We start from the raw sequence: 23138 nt of genomic DNA, 5'->3' as shown, positions 1-23138 counted from the left end.
TTTGGGGGGCTTACACATAATTTTTGAAATAATGAATACGTGCCAACTAACCTCACTAGCACAAAGACAGGAGGGAAGCCCCCATCCATAGTGACTAGCTTCTAAGGGCTGCATTTGGGCTCCCGGAGGCTGAGGAACTCTGGGAGTGAGGAAGGCGCTGCACCAGGCAGGACGTAGCTACTGGAAAGGTTAGGCCTGCAGAGTGCAGAAGCAGCCGCAGACCCTCCAGAGGCGCCACAAGGAGCATTTGTCACCTCCATTTCCTATACCTGTATAACTGGTGACGTTTGCATTCCTCCACCATCTCTGGGGGTGAGGGGCAAACACGCTCCATTTGGGGGTTTTAACACAAATTATGGACATCTGCCACATTGTGGGAAGGGACACGCACCCCTCAGCTTTTTGTGCATGGTTAAATGAAGAGGGCGATTACAAACAAAGAATGGGACAGATTATCTATAGACATGTGGGCACTGACCCCTGTATATTTTACCAGGGCACATACCCTGGACCCTAATGCAGGTCTATGCAGCCTTTATGCTGCAATCAGAGGTGTGATTGCGACATGGGCTGGCATATCTGTGCTAGCTTCAATTAAGTGAGAACAGCTACAAATCGCTGTGGCGATGCAGCAGCCTGGGCAGCAGCACAGGCTAGCAATGCAAGTACGCACCCAAGGGTCTCAGTGTGCTTGTACAACCTATGCTGAAGCCCATGCTACCGTGTCTTCATTGCTATTTTTAGCCATGCTAGCATGGGTAAAGCTAGTGCAGGTATGTCTATCCATGCTGCAATCAGACTTCCGATTGCAGCGCAGACCTATCCTAAGCCTCCAGCTTTGCAGCTATATACTCAGACTCCCTTGGTATGGGGGGCAGACACAATTCATCGTTATTGTGCCTTTGCTCATTGTTCATTCGCTTCTGTGGGTTAAAGGATGAGAAGAAAAGTCTCAACCTCATACCGAGAACTCATTGAATTGAGCTACCAGGTCTGTCATTTGGTCCCGGGTCTGGCGCAGTTCCAAGGATTCTTTCTGCAGCTTGTCCTTCATCTTGTTCAATGTTTTCATCATTTCATCTTTCTCTTGGGTCTTTATCTCACATTCTCTTTCCTTCTTTTCCAGTCTGCTCATCAGCTCTGTGTGTTCTACAGAGAGAATGAGGAAGCATGACTGATTAAACAAAACCCATGAAAGCTCTCTAAGGAGATGTAAGCTAGATTGAGATAAATAATGCAAACTGGTGGTGGTGGGGAGTTATAACCAGGAGCAATGGGATGAAACTGGGCCAAGGAATATGTAGACTGATTTTCAGCATATATTACTTGACAGAGGCTTCTTCGGCTGTCGAATAATCACCTATGAAAATTTGTGGAAGCCCCATCACTTGAGCCATTTAAGCTAGATGAGAGAAGGCATTGGGAAATATACTACTAGGACCAAACAAGCATTGTCCCATGGGGATATGGACCAGAGGATCAAAAAGGTCATCTCCATCTCTACTGTCTATCATTGTGTGGTTAAATCAGGACAACTCCCTCAGTTCTTCAAACAGAGAGAGACCACGTACCTTTTCTGAATTTCTCCGCCTGATCCCTCCACTGTTTCACTTCATTCTCATTCACCAGCCTGAAAGATGAAACCAGATTATTTATGGTCTATTCTGAGCCATCCAGCCCTGTGGGCAACTAGCCACAATGAAAGATGACTGGAAAAGACAACTTGCTGAATTGTAGTATTTCCATACTGGATCAGATCACTGGCCTATCTAGTTCAGTATCCTGCTCCCCACAGTAGCCAATACCTGATGATGATATAATTGGCCCTTAATGTGTCTGCATTATTATTTAATGCTATACATGGGGTAGGGGGGGGATCCTTCCTGATCCCTTTTGTGGTAAGTGGATGTCCTGACAGTATGACATCTATTTACTTTTATCACAGCCCTCGTGGCTAAAATTATTACTACTGCTGGTCACAAATTATCCTGACCCTTTTTTAAGTTGTAGGTGGCCTTTTTATTGCACTTTTGCAGTTGTGTTTTTGTTTCTTGGAGAGAGGCTGGCTACATTTTAGATAATGTATCAATTGCCAGACAATGTCAATACCTCAGACTGCCATGGCCATTTCTCACTAGTGAAAGAAAATACTCAGGAGAAGGAGTGATTGGATAGGCAACAGAAGGAGCAACTATGGAAAAAGACCAGGTGCAAGGTCTACAATGAGGTCCCATGTTGGGATGGAGAGAAGGAAGTCAACTACAGTGTATTTTTCAAAACAGCTAATGAGAAATGAGCTCTGGCTCACAGAAGGCACTGTCTAATTTTTAATAGAATAGAATTTAGTTCTATATAGGAGTTTATACTCAAAGTGTTGCAAAGCACTTTACAGTGTCTAGACCAGAGGTTTTCCACCTACAGCTCATGGGCGGTGAGTGGCCCCCAGAGGTCACTGCAGAATCAAACGGTTTGGCAGTGGAAGGCACAGTGCAGCACGAGGAATGGGTGCACGGGAGGAGTTGAGTGGAGGGATGGCTCATGTGACCACCTCTCTCACATGAAGCAGCTCACAGAATGAAATAACTGGAGAATCACTGGCCAAAACCGCATGTGGGGGAGGGAGGGAGCAGATATTTTATGGAGAGGTAAAAATTATTTATGCTATTTGGCTGCTGATTTATTTTATGTTATTTGAAATCTTCCTGAATTAACCCAAAGCCATGGACGAAGAAGATCTAAGTAGAGCTGGTCAAGTTTAAGAAAATGTCAATGAAACTTTCATCAACACTTTGAAAAAAACAAAAAACAAACAATTTTGTTAACATTTCATGACTTTTCTTCCTTGATTTTCCACCAGCTCTATAGCTAACAGAACTCAAAGAGCACAGGAAAGTAAAACATACCCTGGAAAATAAGGAACAGACTAAGCTATAGTTCGGAAAGCAATTAACTAGAAAATTTAACAGCTTACAATAAAATATAACCTAGATGCAAGCTCCTCAGTGCAGGGACCTGGTATTTTTTTTAAGTGCCATTTACAACTAAAGTGCTGGATAACAGAATTAAGTAAGAATAATTAACACAATTTACATCTTAATGATGTTCTTGACATTGAAGTTGTCCAGTGGAGCTATATCTGGATCATCCCCTTTCTCATCCTGAAGAACGATTTGTTGTAGTATCCTGTCTAACAGCTGCCACTGCTGGAAATGTCCCCCATTCCGCTTATCTGTAGGGAGAAACACCAATGTACAAGGGTTACTATTAACATCTGAAGATGCTTGGAATCCCTGTATTCCCCAGACAACAGGCCAATGTTCCTCACTTTCTTTCTACCCATCTTAACAAAATGGGGGGGGGGGAGAGAGTTTGTCCCATTGCAGGTAAATTATAGAACATCGGTCCTGGTTCCGCATGGTCTTGCACCTTATATTGTCATTTACACTTGAGCAACAAGGGTGTAAAATCCTATCAAATCAGACTAGTAGGAAAAGTGCATGCACAATCATGCACCTAATTTGCACATTCAAATTCCATGATTTCTACTGCAGATCAGGTAAGTGTGTGCAGAAATGCACCTACAGAGGTGTCTCCATAGGTCAGAGTTGTGACTTTGCTACTTGCTGGGGGCTGATTTTTTTTTGGGGGGGGGGGTAGTATCTAGACACCACAGTGCCCAGGCGTTTTACAAATATTTATATTTACAATTTGCATGCTCAGCTATCTGTAATTCAATTCAATACAACTTTGTGGACATAAGCTATAAAAAAAGTTAACAATGTGTTTAAAAAAAAAAAAAAAAAAAAAAAAGCCTGATCCCTCTGGTATGCATTGAAGGAGCCAGGATCTATCTTGGATAGGAATATACACAGTGTACACACAACAGCGGGAAATGCACTGCAGGATTGGCCCAATGGATTTCAAAGTCTGGCCCTTTAAAAGCTGTTTTTACTAAATACTTCAAAACTGCTGAACTGTGCCTCTAACCCAACAACATTCCTATCAAGTTTAGCCCTGCTCTGGTAGCACATTCTGGGCTCAACCTGAGCCCCAAATCATATGTGCTGTCTTGTACCACATTAAAGAATTGACTGTCATACAACTGCTAGGTGGGTGACTGTACTTTTAAATCCAGCAGGCGCCCAATAATGCTAGGGTTACCATATTAAAAAAATTAAAAAAAGAGGACACTCCATGGGCCCTGGCCCCGCCCCTTTCCCACCCCCGGCCCAACTCCGCCCCTTCCCCAAAGTCCCCGCCCTAACTCCCCCTCCTCCCTCCCAGCCACGCGAAAAGGGCTGCCCGAGCGCTACCAGCTTCACGGTTTGCCGGGCAGCCCCCAGACCCTGCGCCCCCGGCCGGCGCTTCCCCAGCGCAGCTGGAGCCCGGGAGGGGAAGCGCCCAGCCGGGGGCGCAGAGTCTGGAGGCTGCCCAGCAAACCATGAAGCCGGTAGCGCTCCGGCTTCGGGCAGACCCCATGCCTCCGGACCCTGCGCCCCCGGCCGGGCACTTCTCCTCCCGGGCTCCGGCTGCTCTGCTCCTCCCCTGACTCTTCGGCTCTGTTTAAGAGCCAAGCTGCCCGAGCGCTACCGGCTTCGGGCAGCCCCCATGCCTCTGGACCCTGCACCCCCGGAGGGGAAGTGCCCGGCCGGTGGCTGGGGTCCGGAGGCAAGGGGGCTGCCCGAAGCCGGTAGCGCTCGGGCAGCTTGGCTCTTAAACAGAGCCGAAGAGTCAGGGGAGGAGCAGAGCAGCTGGAGCCCGGGAGGGGAAGTGCCCGGCCGGTATTTTTCCCGGACATGTTCGGCTTTTTGGCAATTCCCCCCGGACGGGGGGTCGATTACCAAAAAGCCTGACATGTCCGAGAAAAACCGGACGTATGGTAACCCTAAATAATGCTCTGCATGTAGCCTCTTGGAAAGACATCAGGAGGGTTACCCCCACCTTTCTTGCTAAGCTCCTCAGTCTCACTGCTCAAGCCTGGGTGAAATTTACTAAAACCACTCCCCAGGACTCTTTCCTAAAAGGACTGGGTTAAACAGTTGTATAATGATCTTGCTAAAGGCTCTTTCCTGGCCACTACCTTTTGAAAGCATCAATCAGTAATTACCAATTGATTATTTAATCAAATAACTTTAAGAACCCATTCATATCATACCCTCCAAAAAGAAAACGCTCATTTGGTTTTCTGGTTAGGGTCTGAGAGCCTGATGCATTGCCATGAGACAGCAGCCCAAAGACATGCTTATTGGGGGATTTCCCATCAATGGGCAACAAAGGTTTTATTTTTTTTATTTTTTTTTAAATTCCTTATTGCATTGTGATAAAATTCAAAATGGCACCCACCCCTGGGAGTTCCCAGACCCAGAGCATAAGAGTTCTGTCTCTCTCCTTTGAAACTTATAATTTAAACCCCCCAAAAGCTTGGTTTGTGACAAGTTGGGAGGCCCCCAGCTTCTTAATTTTGTTTGCAAGTGCAGAGAGTCAAGATGCCACTTCTTAGGTTGCAACCTTCCAAAATCCACTGGTTGGGGTCAGTGTCAAATCCTAGCTCCTTCACCCACAATGTCTGAACAAGCCTCTGCTGTATCAGAGAGAAAGTGCATTCCCTCCTGTGAGCCACTGGCCCTTTCTTATATCAAGGCTCCCCACACCCCTCTGCCCCAGGAAGCAGGGATGTACTCACAAGGCATCTGCAAGCAATGCTGAAGGACTGATAGCAAATAGGGATAAGCGTCCGTGTGCTTCAATCTCTTCTTGATCATCTCGAACATCTGAGAGGCACTTTTTGTATCAATGTGAATCTGGAGTAGGCAGAGAAATAACGTGAGAGAGAGGAAGAGAAACATACAGAGTGGAAGATGGATCCAGGAGTGAAAACTCTTTAAACAAGAGAGATGAGCAGACCGCAAAAAGCAGGAATCCCTTTGCGATGACCCAGCAGAGGGGCTTCAGTGAGAAGGGGGCTGGCAGATAGGGAGTCAGGTGGGCCTTTGGGATCAGCACTGCCACACCTGTTTGCAGTGGCAGTAAGGAACAATTCCCGAAAGGGTTGGGAGGCTGGAAAGGTGGGACGACATGCCTCTGACCTTGCTCCACCTACTCTTCCCCTCCCTACAACGTATGTGCCCCTCCCCCCACCCATCTCCTCTAAAATGCCACTCTGTCTCCACAACCGCCCAGGTGACAACCTTCAGAAACGTACCCTGGGTTTTGTTATTGGAAAACTCGGAGATGGGTCTGAGCCACCCCCAGAGCTGAACTCTCTCAAAGCGAGGGCATATTTGGATCCAGAATTTTGGTTCAGGCCCATGACTATTGAGAATGAGTTCCCGCCACCCCTGCCCTCTTTTGTCCCTGAAAACTCTGCACAATGCAGAGAGGAAAATGCCTTTGTCCAAGCCCTTTGGCAGGAGCCATGGCAGTGTTTAATGTTTTCATTGTTCACGTGTACTGTCCCCATTCTGTACAAGAGAGACCGCAAAGAGCATTCATCATCCCTTTAGCAGCCATGGCTGTTCCTTGCTGACTGCTTGGGAAAGTCGCAGGCTTTTGCATTCAGCAGCCAAAGCAGATATTCAGCCTCTGGCAACTCCAGCTCCCACAGAGGCAACTCACCACATCAAACCGCTTGGCAAGTTCCAGATCGTCCTCGTTTCTCACCATCTCAAAGAAATCTAAGTGCCTAGGAAAGAGGAAAACAAATCCAACCAACTCACATGACACAACTCTCACCTCGACAAAAGCTGTGGCAGGGGAGAAGAGGAACTCCATTTCCTGACAGAGGGCAGTGATAATGGCAGGTTTGATGAGGCAACCCCTTCTCCCTCCACCCCCCTACCCCCAAATGATGGGACTGTCCGGACACCTTGTAATATTTACACCGTAAGGCTCAGAGGACAGGGCATTTAATGGGGCTTAATGACAAACTGGGAGGTGTGGATTGCCTGGGGTTCAACAAGTTGTTAATCCCCATTTAAGTCCCTATGTCAAGGTGATTGCTGCTTTTAGAGCCTAAAAATGAAAATAAAATAGGCATATGACATGCTGTATATTGACTGACATAATATCACTCACTGCATAAGGGGGAAATCCACATGCCCTGCTTGCTTGCCAGACTGCTGGAATAATCTCATTCTGCTTATGACATATAGCATAGAGAATTTCAAGTATTCCATTAAACACAAGACATTTTGTCATAGTGCTTGGGGTCCTCTTAAACTGCGCTAGCCCACAGGGCTCCATGCTCTCTTTGTCTAACCTTGCTCCATTGTAACTTGTGAGACCCAGCAGCCCCACGGACTTCCTGTTGAACATCCTTGGTTACTGGATAAAGAATCATCACTAGTCTAGTGGGCCAGATTCTCATTTCAAGTACAATGGTGTTAATCCAGAGTAACACTGCTGACTTCAGCCATTTGGCCAGCTTTCGACCAGCATAAGAGCACAATCTGGCCCTGAAATGCTAATACAATGGGGCATGTGTGTAAAAGAAGAAGCCCAGCAACATACTTCAATATTCTGAGTCAAAGACTTGCGGCTCCTTTGCTATCCTTCATGAGAGGCAATTGGATTTAACCGGGTATTTATACAAAGTGTCAGGCTACAGCATGTCATGGTTTGATCCTTGGGTAGAAATCTCACTCACAGTATTCTCAGCCATATTGAGGTTTGAAGGAAACCCCAGTTTTGATGGGACAGCCTGCGTCTTGCAAATTAGATATAAAATTTAAGGGCCTGATCTGGCTGTCTTCCAATCCATGTAATTCCAGCAGAAACTGCCGCCACGCTCCAAGCCACCTGGTACCTCCAGAGAGTGGTTTGAACTAGGGTAACGGGGGAGGGGGAAGAGGGAATAGCACATTCCCTCTCCATGCATAGGTGGGCCATAGGAGAGAGTTTGCTCCACAACACAACACCACACTCCATACCTCCAAAGGTTTGTGTTCTGCATTGCTTCACTTTATCATCTGATAAACTTCTACAGGCTCCTCAAGAGCCTCAGGTATCTCGGTCAAATCACCTAGTTCTAAAAAGTTTATTTTGGCTTGTAGATTTCTGAAGAGTCTAATTTAAGCTGCCTCAGTCAATGCAGCGAACTACAGAACTTAAATTAAGTCACCAAAGCAGATGTGCCACACTGGAGAGCCTCTTTAATATCTTAACTTTTAAATATGACTTAAAGAACCAGAACATTAGCCCTGTGTACTAGATGTTGATTTGATGTATTTATTGAACTGTGGTTCTGTCTCTTTCCTATCAGGCTGGTGGGGGGTGGGGGTGTTTTCTGTTTGTTTTTACAGTTTTTACTGGTGATCATCTACTTCTTAGAAGCACAATTCTGGAACTCTTTGTCCAACAGTTTTCATGTTGCCTCCATAACCAATCTGCCAATTCTGAGGATGCTATTCCTTTTTGTTTTTGTTTGTTTGTTTTTGGTGGTTTTTAGGGAGAGACCCAACAGCAAGGTTGAAGGGAAACTCAGTTGGAAGCGTTATTTCTGGAACAGCTACTATTGCTCCATAATGGAGTATCTATTGTCAAGTAGGATGACTCACCTGTCTAATGTTGCATTTTCATGTCCTCTTAGCTTGTCAATAACAGGTTGAATTCCCAGCATCAGAAACTCATATCGCAGGTGCAATCGGAATTCCAAATTGTCCTTACAGAAGGGGAGAAAAAAACAACTCAGACTCCAAAAGATTTTGGACAGATTCACTTAAAGGTAAATTCCTACTTTGAATATCACCTCTCCTGCTTTTAAAAGTTTACAGGTAGACTCACGTCCCCTGTTCCCACTCAGAATTTCTCTCAACAATCCTGACCTTCCATCAAAAAAAGCAAGTTCAAACTGGGCCTTCAATCAGTGTGTCATTCTAGGCAGGGCCGGTGCTACCATTAAGGCGAACTAGGCGGTTGCCTAGGGCGCCAAGATTTGGGGGCGCCAAAAAGCGGTGCCCCCAATTTTTTTTACAGCGTTCCTCCCCGAGCGCGCGGTCACTGCTCGACTTCTCCCGCCTCCCAGGCTTGCGGCACCAATCAGCTGTTTGGCGCTGCAAGCCTGGGAGGAGAATTAGAGCGGGGGCAGTGTGCTCGGGGAGGAGGCAGAGCAGAGGTGAGCTGGGGTGGGGAGGTGCCACACGGCTCCCCGGGCCGGGGGTGGGGGTGGGGAGTTGCCACGGGGGTGCCTCAGGGCGGGGGGGGAGCTGCCGCAGGGCTCCCCACCCCAGCTCACCTCTGCTACGCCCCCTCCCCGAGCACGCCGTCGCTGCTCCACTTCTCCGCCTCCTAGGCTTGCGGCGCCAATCAGCTGTTTGGCGCCACAAGCCTGGGAGGGGAGGAGAATTAGAGCGGGGGCGGCGTGCTCAGGGAGGAGGCAGAGCAGAGGTGAGCTGGGGTGGGGAGCTGCCGCGGGGGGGGGGCGCCTCAGGGCGTGGGAGGTAGCTGCCGCAGGGCCGGGGGGGTGGGGGGGGGCACAAGTTGGAAGTTTCGCCTAGGGCGTGAAACTTCCTTGCACCAGTCCTGATTCTAGGGTGACTGTGTATTCTGATGTTTCCCCTTCAAAACAAAAGTCCTCATATAACTGCATCAGCTCCATGTATCCTTCTGGGAAGGAGACCCTCAGAGACCTAACAATGCTCTATAAGATGCTCAACAGGGGACAGAGGAAGAGCAAAGCAACCGGCATTTTCTCTATGAGCCAAGAGCAGGTCTCTTCCAAGCCTGGGTCACAAGCAAAAAGAATTTTGGAGGCTTCATTCAAGTTCCCATCTATGAACCTCACAAAACCACCATGCACACTGGCATATTTGGGAGTCTCTGCTCAGGAGGGGCTTCAAGGGGGAGTTACAAGCAAAGTGTGAGGAAGACGTTGTAAGTTAGGAATGATATGACCAGTTGAGCCCCTTTTCCAAGAACTAAACCCACTCAATAACACTGTAAGACTTGCCCCTTGGTCTAATAGCCATTTCCAAAGCAAATAATTCAGTAGCAACAGCTCTGTTGTAGATGGAATTTCCAGGGCGGTGACTCACCTCGCCTGCGCCAGCATTCAGAACAGCATTGATAAAGGACATGATGGCCGTTTTGAGATTCACCTCATCCCGATAGCGCCCCATGCTTCGGTCTAGCTCATTCAGCAATGTCTGAAACACAAGGGGTGAGGTGAGAGAGACTAATAACATTCATTGCTTTCCACTGCACAGCTCCCACATTAGCTCCTTGTGAATGGATGGCGAGCATAGTCAGACTGCCTTTGATGTGTCACATCTCTGCTTAGAGTGTAAGTGGTTCAGAGGAGGGGCCACGTCTACCTGTCCACATTCATTACAATTTGGGGCACTCCATGAAAAATAATTAATAATAAAATGCCCACTTGATCCTGATGGAGAATCCCTGCCTAGTGCTTTGGAGGAAAGCAAATCCCCACCCCCTTTCCCATTAAAGTCCCTGTCAGTATGAGCTATATGGCAGAAGTAAGAGGACCTTCCCTAGCCCAGATCTTCCAGTCAGTTTAACTCCGCACGTGCAAGACAGCATCTCCGTGGTTAATGCCTCTTGGCCCATTTATACCAGTGGCATCCACGTAATTTTTCATTCTTTTCTTGAATCCTAGCACAGTGGATTCTGCCAGTGCCTCAGGGGATAGAGAATCCCAAACATTAACTACCCTGGGCGGAGAAGAACCTCTGGAAGTGTATCATTGCACCTAGACCTTGGAGGGGTTTTAGTTTCCACTTGTTCCCTTGGTTCTGTTTAGTTGACATAAGGCAGATTTTTGCTCAAGTCTTTATAAGCTTCTTTTAATGTGTTTGTACACAACAGGCAGAGCCCCTGTGGTCACTCATCTGCAAACTCTTTAGAGCTTAGAGGTGAGCTGCAGAGCTAAAGTGGAAGTGGAGTTAAACCCAGATTTCCACGCTGATGTCCCCCCACTAAACAAGCTACGGAAGCATTTGGCACTCAAATATCTTTGAGCTAATCTTTATTAAATCTTCCTGCTTCACAGGCGATATCTCAGAGCACATCACTGTCACGGCATCCGGTATTTATGATGTTGCAGAATGATACATTCTGGGATATCACCAGTGGGTTTGGAAGCACCAAGAGATGTTATTGTGAGGCAGGGAAGAATTAAAACAAAGAACATAGTTAACGTGTTTTGGTGCCAAATGCTCCCTGCAGCCTCGTTAGGCTCAACTCCATTTGAACTCATGCTATAGAGTTTCCCTTAAAAACTGATTTGAGTCATAAGTGATTTGTGTCATTCTTCATGTATCATTTCTCACTGATTCCAGGGCAAATGTGCTCAGTTTGTAAATCCAAAAATGACTTCTGTCAAACCTGCAAATTCCACAGGGAAGAGGATAACTAAATTGTGCAGCTTCTGCCTCTCACATCACCAACACTAAACAAAAGCCCCACAATCAGAATTCAGTTGACAATTGTGCTGCTCATGCACTGGGGAGAATGCAATCCTGCTCAGTCTTCCAAAGGTATTTTGGCTGTACAGGGAGAACAGGACTAAAACATGCTAATGTAATACACTCAGCAGGTATGGCTAAAATACACACACGGAGCAGAGATGTTGAGTAGGGAAGTTCATTTTTTACTTAGTGGCTTTTTGGACCCTGGCTACTGAAAACTTTTCATTCCTAGCCAAGCCCACCATGCCTGGGATCAGTTTAATACGTGTACTCTGGTCACCTCCAGAAAAGTACATCCCTATGGAGATATGGTGTCACAGAGTACATGCTTTGTATAATGGTCTAAATCCCTTCTCTTATTTATTATACACCTTTCTGATCCAGCCTAGGACCCACTGGCATCTCTTTCTGTAACTGAACGTAGCATATACACCTCCATGTTACTACATGCTTGAATGTCTAAGCCCCTTCTACAGCCAGCATCTTCTCTACAGCTCAGTGGGCCGAGTAAGTCTGAACTTTGTCTTCTGTGCCAGCTGCAAGCGCCTCTGCTCCAGGCGTTTGATCATCCAACAATTACAATGTCTTCCCGTTGCTCAAATGGACACCCGACACCCACCCGTGCTCTCTATTCACAATAAATGGGCACCAGTCTTCAAACACGCCCAACAAAACCAAAGTTCATGAGTTGTCCAAAAAGCAGAGGAGAAACAGCAGAGAGAAGTTAATTCTGTTACTTCAGATTTTGTGCCAAGATTTTGAGACTGAAATCCAAAGCCTTAGGTCTCTGGAATGACGTGGGCAGGATTTCCCCAGCCATTAAAACAGCAGCTCCAAAAGTAAGTTTTTTGTTTTGTTTTCCCCCAAACTTTGCACAAACCTGACCTCAGTCAGAATTCCCTTTGTTCAAAGTCAAGAAACATCAATTATTTGGAGACGACATCACTGAGCTGGAGCAGATATATGCTCATCCGTGTCTACAATATATTTTTGTGGTTTGGTAAGGACATGTGTGTGAGACAGACTAAATGTTAAGATTTATCAAGTATCATTCCAGACCCACTAGCCATCCAGCTCAAAGGACAGCTGCTGAAGTTCTCTGTCCCTTTCCTGCAACTGAGCTGGGAATAGGGTGTGAAAAGCAGTCAGGGCAGGGCAGGGCAGAGCAGACTGCAGGGTAACAGCAACAAAAATGCTCACTGAGTGAGGTGAGCAACATTGCATCCTCTGCCATCACTTTGATCTAGAAGGGAGCACTGTAAGGTCATGAAGTCCTTAAAGGGTCATAGTCTCTACCCCACATGGTGTGGCAGTTCTCCAATATCCCTAACCCTTCTGGAGTGGCTGATGCTCAAGTCTTGACTTGAACATTTCCTGTGAAGATTTCACCACACCTCTGTGTACTAATTGATTTTATGGTTATAAAAGTTTTTCTTACTATTTAAGCAAAAACTTTCCTCGCTTAATTTTATTGTTCCTCATCGCTGACATCCAATAAGGTTCCTTTAGTAAGCAGCAAACCTCAAAGCAGTTTGGATGAGCTCTGAGGGGTGGAAGCAAATCAAATGGGAATAAAGGATTCTTCTTCTTTTTAATTTACTTCTTTTTAGTCCCTTTACTGTGTAATCTCAAATTGCTCAAATCTCCTTCTATGGGCACTGTTCCATACTGCTAGTATTTAATACAAGCCAGGCGATGGGGCTCTGGAAGGAATGCCAGTTGAAAAGGCTTAGTTTAGGAAGAAGACTGAGCTGCCTATATTCCTTCACTTCAATGTTTCTAGTGATACTAAACATGAAAACCAGATACTGCTGCTACTCTTGTGATTCTAGACAGTGACTGGACAACAGCTCTTATCACCCAGGGAGACATTTGTTAACACTACATCTCCCGTGTCACAGTAACTCTAAGGGCTTCTCTGCATTGTGAGTTACTGCTCGGCCAGCCAGGGTGCAAATCTACAGAGCACTAGACTGCTGAGTAGTAACGTCCTATATCGACTCTGCTACCACACAGTGAAAGTCCTGGAGTGTGGCTTAGTGTATTATGGCTTGACAGCATAAGGCCAGGTGGCCTGGAATCACCAACAGTTGCTTTAATAAAGAGAGAAGCACTGGCCTATATCTGACAACGGGATTCACTCAGAACTGAAAGCAGGATGACTCAACATTTTGACAGGTCTGTCAGATGTAAAGCTAGACATGAAGGACATTAGCGTGTCCTAAAATATCTTCCCAGGCCAGAGTGGCATCACCACTTTGCAAAATGATAAGACTGAATCAAAGCATGAGTGTGTTGTTAAGATGCACAAACGTTACAATGCCAAGACACAATGAGTTTGTCCCACTGGAAAAACCTTGGAAGATGGCAACCATAATTATTATTAGTGCCAGCAATGCACTGGGCACATCATGGAAGAGTTATAAAACAATAATAGGGTCCTTGCCTCAAAGAGAATCAAATATAAATAAAGCTATGTATAAATGAGTACTTTCCGTATGCAGAACACTTATGATTCACAGATCTCAAAGCACTTTACAAAGGTAAGTCAGTGCCATTATCTCTATCTTATAGAGGGGGAAACTGAGGCATTGAGAGGTTAAGCGACTCACCCATGGTCACACAATGAGTCAGAGACCAAATAGAAATAGCATCCACTAGTGGGACTGGATGCAAGAGAAAGGAAAGAAACCACGCGGTGAAGCTTAAAATTTGTCTTGTTCATTCATGATTTTTGTTCAGAGTGTTTGTTGCTTTGTTTTCCATATTTTCTTTCTTCTTTTATGGAACAAGTTTATGGGGTGGTGGAAGAAGTATGTTCTAAAGAGGAACTGGATGGAGCAGAGGCATGTTCAGCCTGGAACAGGGAGGAGACAAAACATTTGTCACCATACACTATGGGCAAAGAGGAGCAAACTTTAAGAAAATAGATAGGGGTTCCACAGCCCAAACCTGAGTGTTAAATAGATTCATTTATATTTATTACTATTAGGTATGACCTCTGTGTCCTCAGGTGTGCACTGCATTTATTCATGCCTGCTCTACGCAGATAAATCAGGTGGTTCTCATATATAGCACTGGTGTTGCTCTGCCCATGCCAGTGACCCAGATGAAGCTAATAAACTCTCCCTGGAGGAACTTGCAGACTAAGCCTGAGATTTTCAAAGTCACCTAGATGGTTTGATTGCCCAATTGCCATTAATTTTAATGGGTATTGGGTGTCCAGATCCCCTTTGTGGCTTTGAAAACCTCCACCTAACTGGCACAAGAGGATGCAGCATCACACAAACTGGAAGAGACCCAGCCCCATAGAGGAGTGTGGACATTAGAGGTGGAATACTTCCAAAAGCTGGTTGGGTTTCAGGAGCATTATAAAAGAGGAAAAGACGGGGCGTGTCATATATTAATAAAAAATGGTTCAGGCATAAAGGAAAGCATGAAAAAAGGTACCAAATGGGCAAAGGGACCGCTCAGCTCAGGAAAGAAGCTGGGGCAAACATGAGGGAATGGGAAGGGTCTACTGAAGGAAACAAGAGATAAAGGCTGGTAAAAAAGGGAAAAGAAGAAACATGAACTCTATTAGCAGTAAAAGGAGTGAGAAAACCAGTGATGCATCTGGCAAGAGAAAGATAATCTTGACAGTGGCATTCTGGTCAAGCTGCAGGGTTGGGAGATGGGGGAAGCTGGAAGGGAGGAGGTCGCAACAGTGAAACAAGATGACTGAAGTCTTAGCAGTGGAGAGCATCAGAAGGGTGAAATCTGGAGATATGTGGCCTGATTCTCCTCCAAGACTAGTGTAAAAACCTCAGAACGGCCATACTGGGTCAGACCAGTGATTCACCTAGCCCAGTATCCTGTCTTCCGACAGTGGCCAATGCCAGATGCTTCCAAGGGAATGAACAGAACAGATAATCATCAAGTGATCCATTCCCTGTTATCCAGTCCCAGCATCTGACAGTCAGGGGCATAGGGACACTAAGAGCATGGGGTTGCATCCCTAACCATCTTGGCTAATAGCCATTGATGGACTTATCTAGTTCTTCTCTGAATCCAGTTATACTTTTGGCCTTCACAACATCCTCTGGCAACAAGTTCCACAGCTTGACTGTACATTGTGTGAAGAAATACTTCCTTTTGTTTGTTTTAAACCTGCTGCCTATTAATTCCATTAGCTGACTCCTGGCTCTCATGTTATGTAAATGGCTAAAACACACTTTCTTATTCACTTTCTCCACACCATTCATGATTTTAAAGACCTCTATAATATCCCCCATTAGTTGTCTCTTTTCCAAGTTGACTAGTCCCAGTCTTTTTAATCTCTCCTCATATGGAAGCTGTTGCATACCCCTAAATATTTGCATTGCCATTCTTTGTATCAATTTCATATCTATGGATCTTTTTTGAAATGGGCAATCAGAAATACATGCAATAGCCAAGATCTGGGCATACCATGGATTTATATAGTAGCATTATGATAGTTACTGTCTTATTATCTATCCCCTTCCTAATAGTTCCTAACATTGTTAGCTTTTTTGACTGCCACTATACATTGAGCAGATGTTTTCAGAGAACTATCCACAATGACTCCAAGATCTCTTGCTTGAGTGGTAACAGCTAATTTAGACACGATCAATTTGTAAGTATAGTTGGGATTATGTTTTCAAATGTGCATTACTTTGCATTTATCAGCATTGAATTTCATCTGCCATTTTGTTGCCCAGTCACCAAGTTTTGTGACATTGCTTTGTAACTTTTTGCAGTCAGCTTTGGACTCAACTATCTTGAATAATTTTGTATCATCTGCAAACTTTAGCACCTTACTGTTTGCCCCTTTTTCCAGATCATTTATGAATATGTTGAACAACACTGGCCCCCATACAGATCCCTGGGGGATACTATTATTTACCTCTCGCCATTGTGAAAATTGACCATTTATTCCTACCCTTTGTTTCCTATCTTTTAACCAGTTACCAACCCATGAGGGGGCCTTCCCTCTTATCCCATGACTGCTTAGTTTGCTTAAGAGCCCTAAGTGAGGGACCTTATCAAAGGCTTTCTGAAAGTCCAAGTACACTATAACCACTCGATCATCCTTGTCCACATAGTTTTTGACCCCTCAAAGAATTCAAATAGATTTCTGAGGCATAATTTCCCTTTATAAAACCTGTGTTGACTCCTTCACCAACAAATAGTGTTCATCCATGTGTCTGACAGGCAAAATGCTTGAAACTGGTACTGAAGTTAGGCTTACTAGCAGGATTGTTTCTGGAGCCTTTTTTTAAAAAATCGGTATCACATTAACTATCCTCCAGTTATCTGGTACAGAAGCTGATTTAAGTGATAGATTACATACCACAGTTAGTAGTTCTGCAATTTCATATTTGAGTTCTTTTAAAACTCTTGGGTGAATACCATCTGATAAATTAAATTGAAGTCACCAGGACCAATTTGTTCCAAAAATCAAATAAATCAGGAATTACTCCATTGAAGCCATGAGTGTTACACCAGATTAGTACCAGTGTGACGTCAGAGTCAGACCCATTGTAGATGGAATGATGTCTTGGTTACGAAGAGTCAGTAGTTCAGGCTGTAGTTTCCAGTAGGACCCAAGTGTGAAATTTTCCAATTTAAACACACTAACCCCCAGTTTTACCAAAAGAATTGTCTACACTTTCTACAAGGTCGCATAAAATAATCCATCTTCACAAATGCATTTCAGTAGAATTTATAGTGGTGGAGCCAGATCCTCATTTGGTGTAAACTGGTGCAGCTACACTGATTTCAATGGAGTTATAACAGTTGAGTCCAGACTATGGTTTGGATTCTGATCTTAGTTCTACTGGTATAAAACAGGAGTAACTCTATTCAAGTCAAAAGAGTTATAGCAACATAACCAAAGTACTTTGGTTATAGCAACGTAACTAAAGTAAGAAATTGGCCCAAAGTACCAACTTTCCCTTTGTAATCTCCCTGCTACTTCTTCATTTGTTGGTGTCTGTGTGGTACTATACTAGGCATTCCGGGTCGTAACAATCATGCCTGGAAGACCAGAGATGACTTAAGACTAAGCAGCAACCTGTAACAAGGAGAATACAATTTTATTTGGTTCAGAGTTAAATGTGTGATCACACACTAATCCACGTCACATGCAAGTGGGAAATAATCAGTGCTCCAATCTGAAGCTGTCAGTAGTGAGTTATGCAGATGCTTAAGTTTTAGACAGCTGCCAATAAATAAAGCTGACCTTCACTTCCTCATTCTTGTGAGGAAGTGGGGGGGGGGGAAGAAAATCCATTAAGGAATTCCACCAAGACAAGAAAAGAAACAGGGAGAAGGGAAAATAAAACACTCTCACAGTTCTCTGGGAGAAAATGGTTCCAGCAACAGCTGTCTCACATTTACTCACTGACTCCTTGAATCATCTGCTATTGAGAGAGGTTGCCAAAGAAGATCAAGGAGAAAGAGAAACTCTGATATTCATTGCTGGTGCTATTGGGAAAATGCTAAATCCAAAACCAGTGAGCAGCTGAGATGGAGCATGAGGATTTCAACAAGAAGAGGGGTCAGGAAGCAACAAGAGGGGAAGGGGGAAAAGGAAATTATGTACCACTGCTGTCAGGATGGTGACTGGGGGAAAGCACATGTTGTGGAGTGGGAGGGAAAGGCCACTCTCAGAGTCACTGAATATAGATCATGGTCTTCATTATTAGTGATGAATGTTTGTTCTTACAAGGAAGCCATGAAAAGTCAAGGAGGGACGGACTAACTGGCTCAGGGGACTGGTAAAGGCATAGGGAGCTTTTCACTCCTACATCACTGGTTTCAACCTAACCTGAGTCAGTACTGGCCAAAAGGTGATAACCATCTGATGCCTTGTGTGAAATGAATGGTCAGGTCTCAATCCAGTCCCAGGTTGCCATACGAGTCAACATGCCATCACAAGTGGCACCCCTCTTGGCAGTTTCAGCAGAGAATCCTACAAAGTAAATAGCCCATGAACTCATTTCACTAGCTGGTCCCAGGCGATGAGGGCTGACGCACAGTAGTGAGGCAGTGAGTCAAGTCTTGCACAGCTGCTGCCTGTATTGTAACTTTCCTCTGTTCCCATCTAGGGCTGTCAATCCAGCACCTTTCACCAGCACAAAATTCCATTCTAAAGCAAAACAAAATCTAATGAGCATGCCAGAGTTTTAGATCTTTTTCATCTTTAAGTTACTCTGTAAGACACAGCAGTGAGATGTTTTCTGAAAGATCTGCTCTAGTTCAAACAGGAATTACTTCAGGGAAGTTCTATGGCCTGTGTTATGCAGGAGGTCAGACTAGAAGATGATCAGAGTTGTCCTTTCTGGCCTTAGAATCTATGGCCTGGTCTACACTAGGAGTTTATATCGAATTTAGCGCCGTTACATCGAATTAACCCCGCACCCGTCCACACCACGAAGCTATTTAGTTCGACATAGAGCTCTCTTAAATTCGACTTCTGTACTCCTCGAAAACGAGAGGAGTAGCGCTAAATTCGAAATGGCAATATCGAATTAGGCTAGGTGTGGATGGAAATCGACGGTAATAGCTCCGGGAGCTATCCCACAGTGCACCACTCTGTTGACGCTCTGGACAGCACTTCGAGCTCGGATGCTCTGACCAGCCACACAGGAAAAGCCCCGGGAAAATTTGAATTCCATTTCCTGTCTGGCCAGTTTGAATCTCATTTTCTGTTTGGACAGCGTGGAGAGCTCAGCAGCACTGGCAACGATGCAGAGCTCTCCAGCAGAGATGGCCGTGCAATCTAATAGAAAGAGGGCCCCAGCATGGACTGATCGGGAAGTCTTGGATCTCATCGCTGTGTGGGGCGATGAGTCCGTGCTTTCAGAGCTGCGCTCCAAAAGAAGGAATGCAAAGATCTACGAGAAGATCTCTAAAGCCATGGCAGAGAGAGGATACAGCCGGGATGCAACGCAGTGCCGCGTGAAAATCAAGGAGCTGAGACAAGGCTACCAAAAAACCAAAGAGGCAAACGGACGCTCCGGATCCCAGCCCCACACATCACGTTTCTACGAGGCACTGCATTCCATCCTAGGTGCGGCCGCCACCACTACCCCACCACTGACCGTGGACTCTGAGGATGGGATATTGTCCACGGCCGGTTCCTCGTCGGAAATGTTAGCGGACGGGGAAGATGAGGAAGGAGAGGAGGAGGACGAGGCAGTCGACAGTGCTTGCACCGCTGATTTCCCCGACAGCCAGGAGCTCTTCATCACCCTTACCGAGATCCCCTACCAACCGTCCACAGCCGTTACCCCGGACACCGAATCAGGGGAAGGATCAAGCAGTGAGTGCTTTAAACATCTAAACATTTCATTTTAACATAACTGGAATATTTATATTGTTAAGAATGGGCTTTTCATTCACTCATTTAAACATAGAAACTTTTATTTATAACAAAACAGGAATATTAACTATATTAGCAATTTGGTGTTCATGATTTATTTGGCTTAGTCAACTATTGAGTCCTAACTATGTATAAAAAATCAAAAAATGTCCGGATATTCATGATTAGGCCACTACAGGACGCTCCACTCTGTAGTCCCTTATACTGCACTTAAAGGAAAAGACGGTCAATGTGCCCGGGAATGGACAGAGAGTCCTCCTGGGATAGCTCGGCATAGCTCTCCTGGAGGTACCGCTCAAGCATGCGCATCAGGTTCCGTGGCAGGGCAATCTTGTTCGGTCCACCGTGGTAACACACGTTCCCACGCCATGAGTCCATTAAGTAGTCCGGGATCATGGCACGGCACAGCATGGCGGCATACGGCCCTGGCCTCTGCATGGTCTCCCGAAGCATCCTTCCCCTCTCGGTCTCCGAGATCCTCATCAGAGTTATATCGCACATGACGCCCTGCTTTAAATTAGGGAGGGGAATGTTAGTATTGGGACTGCTTTGCAGCCACGCGGTGGAGGCGGCAGAGGGGCAGCATACAGGGAGCTTTCCCGGGGACAGCCGCGAGGTGGTGGGACAGGGGCAGAGCTCATGCTTCCCTGATTGCTGCCAGCAGAGAGTGGCCTTGCATTCAGTGCGAAAGGAGCCCAGTGCTACTATTACATTTTTAAGCTGCCACAAGTCTACGGCTTACCATGTTTTCCTGCAACAAAAGTAGAGGTGTCCTGCCACGCTTCTCTGATCGCAAATGCAAGACCCCAGGCACTGAAGGCGAGGGCCGAAAATTCGACCTTGTCCAGAGTGCGCATGTGAAAGGTCCAGTGCATGGTGTTGTTCACAGAGAAAGACTATGGTCTTTGTTAGCAACTTCATTTATCTGTCTCAGGAATTCACTCCCTTTTTCCCATTCCCACAGACACATCTGCGACTGTCTCCCAACCCAGCCTGGCATCACACTCCCAGAGGCTAGCGCAGATTAGGAGAAGGAAGAGGAAGACGCGTGAAGACATGTTTTATGAACTTATGGACTGCTCACGAGAGCAGGCAGCCCCGACGACACAGTGGAGGGAGAACTTGTCACAAATGCACAGAGCAGTCATGGAACGGGAGGAGAGGTGGCGCCAGGAGGACCAGCAGGCTACTCAAACCCTGCTTGGACTAATGAGGGAGCAAACGGAGACGCTCCGGCGCCTAGTGGATGTTCTGCAAGACCGGAGGCAGGAGGACAGAGCCCTGCTGCTGTCTATCTCTAACCGCCCTCCCCCGCCACCAAGTCCCACACCCCCCTCACCAAAAGTCCAAAGAAGGAGGGGCGGCAAGGGCCGTTAAAACTTTCAGTCAGCCCCTGCACACTGCTGCAGCAATGGAAGGCTCTCGTTCCACAAAGTTTGAAAAGTCCTTTCCTACCCATCTCACACTAGCCCACGTCCAAGTTTCCTCCCCCCCCTTTTCATGTGCGGTTCATAATAAAACATCTGTTTCTGTTAAGTACTGTTTCCGAGAGTGTCTTTTAGAGGGGATTCTGTCTGAAGGGGGGGAAGGGGTTTGTTACTGGGACAGGACAGTCACCTTTAGCAGGCTACAGAGGTGGGGGCAGGTCCAGCATCAGGACACATACACAGTGCAGTCACCAGTTACCCTGGTCAGTCTGGGAGGCAGTTTTCATGTTCTGGGGTGCGAGGGGGTTGATCTGCGACTTTGTGGCGGGGGAGGGCAGTTAGAGATCTTATGCCGCGGTCCTTATCCTGGATCACAGAGCCACGCAGCAGGGGGTCTGTTACCCTCCGCCCCCTGCCAGAAAGTCACTTGGCCGACACATACACGCAGTCCCGCCCAGGACTGCTGGCAGGCTGCGTTGAAACAACCAATCCAGCACTGCGGAGCCTGTCATTCCCGGAGTTTAGAAGCATCATTTGCATCAGAACACTAAACCCGCCCCCCGCCACAGTCTGCGTCCCCGGTTTAAAATATTCCCGCGAAAACAGTAAGAAAGAGAACCTTGTTCATTAACAAAACGGAACAGATTTTATTTGTTGGGAAGGTGGTGAAGGGGGTATGTAACTTGGAAGGATAGTCCACAGTAACTGGGTAAAGAAACGGGGGCAGGTTCAGCATCTGTGTCCACAAAGTAAACAGTCACTGGAGACCCTGCTCAGTCAGGAACCTGGCTTTCAAAGCCTCCCTGATGCACAGCGTGTCCCGCTGGGATCTTCTAATCGCCCGGCTGTCTGGCTGGGCGTAATCAGAAGCCAGGCTATTTGCCTCAACCTCCCACCCCGCCATAAAGGTCTCCCCCTTGCTCTCACACAGATTGTGGAGCACACAGCAAGCAGCTATCACAATGGGGATATTGGTCTCGCTGAGATCACAGCGAGTGAGTAGGCTTCTCCATCTCCCCTTGAGACGGCCAAAAGCACACTCCACCACCATTCTGCACTTGCTGAGCCGGTAGTTGAATAGTTCTTTCCCTGAGTCCAGTGCGCCAGTGTAGGGCTTCATGAGCCAGGGCATTAGCGGGTATGCAGGGTCCCCGAGGATGACTGTAGGCATCTCCACATCCCCAACAGTTACTTTGTGGTCCGGGAAGTAAAGACCTTCCTGCAGCCATCTAAACAGACCAGAGTTCCTGAAAACCCGAGCGTCATGAACCTTGCCAGGCCATCCAACGTTGATATTAGTAAAACGTCCCCGATGGTCCACCAGTGCTTGCAGCACCATGGAAAAGTATCCCTTTCTGTTGATGTACTGGCTGGCCTGGTGGTCCGGTCCCAGGATAGGGATGTGAGTCCCATCTATAGCCCCACCGCAGTTTGGGAATCCCATCTCGGCAAAGCCATCTATGATGAGCTCCACGTTTCCCAGGGTCACTACCTTAGATAGCAGTAGCTTGACGATTGCCTTGGCTACTTGCATGACAGCAACCCCCACGGTAGACTTGCCCACACCAAAGTGGTTAGCGACGGACCGGTAGCTGTCTGGCGTTGCAAGCTTCCAGAGGGCTATGGCCACTCGCTTCTGGACAGTCAGGGCTGCTCGCATCCGGGTGTCCTTTCGCTTCAGGGCAGGGGACAGCAACTCACACAGTTCGAGGAAAGTCCCCTTCCGCATGCGAAAGTTGCGCAGCCACTGGGATTCATCCCAGACCTGCAGCACTATGCGGTCCCACCAGTCCGTGCTTGTTTCACGGGCCCAGAATCGCCGTTCAACAGTATCCACAAGACCCAGTGACAGCGAGATGTCCTGGGCGCTGGGTCTCATGTTCTCTGAGAGGTCGGAGC

General features: G+C 46.5%; 1 protein-coding gene across 3 annotated transcripts in view; it reads right to left on the bottom strand.

The window, feature by feature from the left end:
* Positions 1 to 23138, bottom strand: part of DAAM2 (dishevelled associated activator of morphogenesis 2) — a 147017-nt gene that overhangs the window by 48758 nt on the left and 75121 nt on the right. For all 3 annotated transcript variants that reach the window (XM_065401898.1, XM_065401899.1, XM_065401900.1), the window contains exons 6-12: positions 10032 to 10142; positions 8556 to 8659; positions 6616 to 6682; positions 5684 to 5801; positions 3091 to 3229; positions 1572 to 1630; positions 965 to 1149 (exon numbers count right to left, since the gene is read on the bottom strand). In XM_065401898.1, the coding sequence (XP_065257970.1) occupies positions 965 to 1149; positions 1572 to 1630; positions 3091 to 3229; positions 5684 to 5801; positions 6616 to 6682; positions 8556 to 8659; positions 10032 to 10142 (783 nt within the window). The remainder of the gene's footprint in view (positions 1 to 964; positions 1150 to 1571; positions 1631 to 3090; positions 3230 to 5683; positions 5802 to 6615; positions 6683 to 8555; positions 8660 to 10031; positions 10143 to 23138) is intronic.

This window comes from Emys orbicularis, chromosome 3 (genome assembly GCF_028017835.1).
Source record: "Emys orbicularis isolate rEmyOrb1 chromosome 3, rEmyOrb1.hap1, whole genome shotgun sequence".
In the NCBI taxonomy this organism is placed as follows: Eukaryota; Metazoa; Chordata; order Testudines; family Emydidae; genus Emys; species Emys orbicularis.
This window is presented reverse-complemented; position numbering and strand designations above follow the sequence as displayed.